The 5,000-nt window shown below is 41.8% G+C and overlaps 1 protein-coding gene across 1 annotated transcript in view; it reads right to left on the bottom strand.

Moving 5' to 3' along the window:
- The window catches only part of LOC135530867 (zinc finger protein 395-like), a 15,629-nt gene extending 12,184 nt beyond the window's left edge, over positions 1-3,445 (bottom strand). Inside the window, exons 1-3 of the mRNA XM_064959036.1 lie at positions 3,226-3,445; positions 1,930-2,087; positions 1,537-1,733 (exon numbers count right to left, since the gene is read on the bottom strand). Coding sequence (XP_064815108.1) covers positions 1,537-1,733; positions 1,930-2,019 — 287 coding nt within the window. The 5' untranslated portion in view covers positions 2,020-2,087; positions 3,226-3,445. The remainder of the gene's footprint in view (positions 1-1,536; positions 1,734-1,929; positions 2,088-3,225) is intronic.
- Between the last annotated feature and the right edge of the window lie 1,555 nt (positions 3,446-5,000).

Below are 5,000 nucleotides of genomic sequence, written 5' to 3'. Positions count from 1 at the left end.
GCGTGCAAAATTATTCAGCCCCCTTAAGTTAATACTTTGTAGCGCCACCTTTTGCTGCGATTACAGCTGTAAGTCGCTTGGGGTATGTCTCTATCAGTTTTGCACATCGAGAGACTGACATTTTTTCCCATTCCTCCTTGCAAAACAGCTCGAGCTCAGAGAGGTTGGATGGAGAGCATTTGTGAACAGCAGTTTTCAGTTCTTTCCACAGATTCTCGATTGGATTCAGGTCTGGACTTTGACTTGGCCATTCTAACACCTGGATATGTTTATTTTTGAACCATTCCATTGTAGATTTTGCTTTATGTTTTGGATCATTGTCTTGTTGGAAGACAAATCTCCGTCCCAGTCTCAGGTCTTTTGCAGACTCCATCAGGTTTTCTTCCAGAATGGTCCTGTATTTGGCTCCATCCATCTTCCCATCAATTTTAACCATCTTCCCTGTCCCTGCTGAAGAAAAGCAGGCCCAAACTATGATGCTGCCACCACCATGTTTGACAGTGGGGATGGTATGTTCAGCGTGATGAGCTGTGTTGCTTTTACGCCAAACATAACGTTTTGCATTGTTGCCAAAAGTTCAATTTTGGTTTCATCTGACCAGAGCACCTTCTTCCACATGTTTGGTGTGTCTCCCAGGTGGCTTGTGGCAAACTTTAAACAACACTTTTTATGGATATCTTTAAGAAATGGCTTTCTTCTTGCCACTCTTCCATAAAGACCAGATTTGTGCAATATACTGTTGTTGTCCTATGGACAGAGTCTCCCACCTCAGCTGTAGATCTCTGCAGTTCATCCAGAGTGATCATGGGCCTCTTGGCTGCATCTCTGCTCAGTCTTCTCCTTGTATGAGCTGAAAGTTTAGAGGGACGGCCAGGTCTTGGTAGATTTGCAGTGGTCTGATACTCCTTCCATTTCAATATTATCACTTGCACAGTGCTCGTTGGGATGTTTAAAGCTTGGGAAATCTTTTTGTATCCAAATCCGGCTTTAAACTTCTTCACAACAGTATCTCGGACCTGCCTGGTGTGTTCCTTGTTCTTCATGATGCTCTCTGCGCTTTTAACGGACCTCTGAGACTATCACAGTGCAGGTGCATTTATACGGAGACTTGATTACACACAGGTTGATTGTATTTATCATCATTAGTCATTTAGGTCAACATTGGATCATTCAGAGATCCTTACTGAACTTCTGGAGAGAGTTTGCTGTACTGAAAGTAAAGGGGCTGAATAATTTTGCACGCCCAATTTTTCAGTTTTTGATTTGTTAAAAATGTTTTAAATATCCAATAAATGTCGTTCCACTTCATGATTGTGTCCCACTTGTTGTTGATTCTTCACAAAAAAATACAGTTTTATATCTTTATGTTTGAAGCCTGAAATGTGGCAAAAGGTCGCAAAGTTCAAGGGGACCGAACACTTTCGCAAGGCACTGTATATAGTTTATATATTATGTACCTTACTTGCTTTGGCAATGTTAACACGTGTTTCCCATGCCAATAAAGCCCTTGAATTGAATTGAATTGAGAGAGCTTACCTGTATGGGGCAGACACAGGGCAGGAGGGCATTGTGGGAGTTGTAGTCTGCTGAGGAGCCGCAGGGTGGGTCCAGCCCGCCTCAGTCCTCCCCCGGGGCACGAAGACCGGTACCTGATGGTGCCTACTCATAATGTTCCTATGGCCGTTGCTCTCTGTCATGTTAGGGGCTTCCTGCCCACAGCACTGCATGTATACCTGCAGACAGACACCGGGATAGAGCTGAGATATGGGGGAGACTCAGAGAGGGAGGAAGGTACAGACGAGACAATGACTCCTGTACAGTAAAACTGTGAAAATAATTGTAGTTATAAAGCAACAACAACAACAAAAAAATTGAATTGAGAAGGATCTATTAATCACTCAACTTCTGCATGTTATGGGTCCACCTTACCAGTGTCTCCTGTATCTCTGCTCCAGACTGCCTGGTGTCTGTGGGTCCTGCTGCCGAAGAGGTCCTCTCCCCTGGTCTCTTGGTTGCCATGGTGCTGCTGCTGGTAGTGCTGGTGGTCTGCACTGTACAGTCCTCAACATACAGGGGGTCACTACTCCCTACAGAGAGGAGGTTGAAAATACACCTCTATTTATCTCTGTCACATCATGGGAGTTTTATAAGAATGTACAAGTCGTTCTCTTCTATCGTTCTCGTTCAAGGAGAAAGATCATCATCGCATGAACGCCATCTCTTTATTGGATGAAAAGCAGCAATAATGTTATGTTGTTGTTGTTGTTGTTGTGTGTATATAAATAATAATATACAATGTCTTGAAATCCAAAATGTTTTATTTACATAATGACTGGTAATTACATGTTTATTATCAGCATCTGAATGTGAAGTTATAGTTTTACCACACAATAAAAGGTGTGATGTTGTGAAGATGAAACCTCTCTAGGCCAAAAGTCAACCACAATGACATCATCCTGTAGTGAGAGCGTTTAAAAAAAGAAGAAGAAAATCACAACACACCCCTTTTCTGCACACACCCATCTGTCTGATTTACCGTGCAGCAGCTGTGTGCAGTGTGTAGACGCATGAGTGGTTTGAGTGGTGCACAATATCCCATGTATGTTTAATCTAACGGATTACATCCCATAGATTACATTGTGGCAGCATTTCTTATGATTTTAAAGCATAGACTTGCTTTTAAAAGGCGTCATGTGTGGGGGAGTGCGCTGATAGGCTAGCAAAGAGCCCGGAGGTATAGCTGTCTCGTCTAATAGGAGCTCACTTCCACGAGTAAACAACAGTCCTTCTGTGCAGGAGAAGAGCGCTCATTGGCTGAGAGCTGCTTTCCAGGGCACACACCCCTTTGTGACGACGTGTTCTGGCACGAGTTTCTGCCGAAGCGATGAATATGGAAATATAGTAATATCCGCTTCATTTAAAAATATACACAAAATTAATTAAAAGTAGTATAATTTTCCTTGGAATATTTCAATGTTCGTATTAGTCCGAAGTCATGCGTTGTAATAGTAAAAAGAAAACAGAAATCTGACAACAACACTGCTGGAACTCAATCAAAAAAACTCCTATCCTACCTGGCAACACAGAACGATTTGGAAATCCCCTCCGACTACAAACATACCCCCAAACATGGATGAAAAGTAAACCATCATTATCATCATCAATATGTTATAAAAAAAAGTATTGCTATCTTATTTAGAAAAAATAAACCATCGTGATATTTACCGTTAGAGCGATGGAGTCTGTTGTGTCCCGTTAGGAGAATGAGTAAAGTGGACGTCTCCACCGGGTCTGCCTTGCTGTCTACCAGTGAAAGGGGAGTTGGATATGGAATTGGGTGGTTGGATGCACGCCGTACGGATGTGGTTACGTGTGTGCGTGTCGTGGAGCAATGCCGAGCGCGACAGCTGGCAACAGCGCCTGAACTCGGTCTGCAGCTCTGCACTGAGACTGCACAGCGACAGATCTGGGTGATAGGTTACGGAAGCAAAATTATGCCCTCAGCTCACAGACACACAAACACAAACAGACAGACAGAGGGATAGTTGCGCCAGAGAAAATAGGCTAGCTCACCATCCCCAGAGATGTATTGTCCTATTTTTGATTTGTGTTTCCAATGAGATGCGTAGGCTAAACGATGCATATATTTTTGTTCAAAATTAACTGTTCAAATGTTTTACCTTTACAACGTCATAATAATAAGGTTCCCCCCTCTCGATCTCTCAATTTGGAAAATAAACCAACATATACGCAAATGAATTGAAAACACATTGAATTACTAAAATCGAACAATTTGTCCACATTTTTCCTCTGAATCTTCATAATCTTTTCACAACAGACACTGTTAAAAGGCATCTCATCAGTATAGGCCTAAACCACTCTTTTTGTGTGTGTGTGTATGTTTAATGTGACATCAGCCTACTTCACAACACTGTACAACATAAATAAAGGAGATGTGTGAGTGGATTAAACCCAAACCCTGGCTGTGTTTTTGGAAATTAATATGTAGCTATTTTACCACACCAGACAGACAGACAGACAGACAGACAGACAGACAGACAGACAGACAGACAGACAGGGATTTTAGTCTAAGCTACAGCACTACTCAGTCCCTTTGTTACAGACAGAGGATCCAATCTAGATGAAATCCTGTCTATTAATTCATTAAAGCTGCAATGTGTCACTCTTCTGATCGGTCAAGTCTAAAAGTGGTAGATCTGTTCTATGTGCTCTGTTTCTATGCTTCCTGCTCTTAAATATCATGTTTGTATCATTTGTTTTTCGGTTATTCTACACCAGCTTCAAACAGCTGAAAATACAATATGTTTTTGGTTATGTAAAATACATTTCACTGCGGTATAGATGTTACTATGATTCTCTACACTATATACCAGCTTGTTTTGTCACAGAAACTGAAATTAGGTGAACCATTAGAATTTTAGCAACCAGGAAATGGCAGAGTGATTTCTGCATTGTGCATCTTTAAATCGTGTAACTTTTTGTGTCCGATAACAGCCCAGATTAAAGTGTGTCGGTGAATACTAGTGGTTTATTTTGTACGGGATGTTAACATTGAGCTTTTTGTGTCAGTGTTCGTAACTGGAAGATGTGCCAACAACCAGGTTATTTCCTTTGGCCCAAACAACTTCCCTTGATTAGAATCAAGTTATTGATCCCAAATGACCATCAAATAATTGAATACACAGAATCATCCGTCCAGGAGATATTGGTTGACGGAATTGAGTATGGAGAGATATAATAACTCTACTCCGCTATTCATAGATACAGAGACAGACAGAGACAGGGACAGACAGAGACAGGGACAGACAGAGACAGGGACAGATAGAGACAGACAGAGACAGGGACAGATAGAAACAGATATAGACAGGGACAGATAGAGCGAGAGAGAGAGAGAGAGAGAGAGAGAGAGAGAGAGAGAGAGAGAGAGAGAGACAGACAGACAGACAGAGACAGATATAGACAGGGACAGATAGAGACAG

The sequence above is a fragment of the Oncorhynchus masou genome, unplaced genomic scaffold (assembly GCF_036934945.1).
Source record: "Oncorhynchus masou masou isolate Uvic2021 unplaced genomic scaffold, UVic_Omas_1.1 unplaced_scaffold_1443, whole genome shotgun sequence".
Classification (NCBI taxonomy): Eukaryota; Metazoa; Chordata; class Actinopteri; order Salmoniformes; family Salmonidae; genus Oncorhynchus; species Oncorhynchus masou.
The sequence above is the reverse complement of the archived record's forward strand: the minus strand, read 5'-3'. Positions and strand labels throughout refer to the sequence as shown.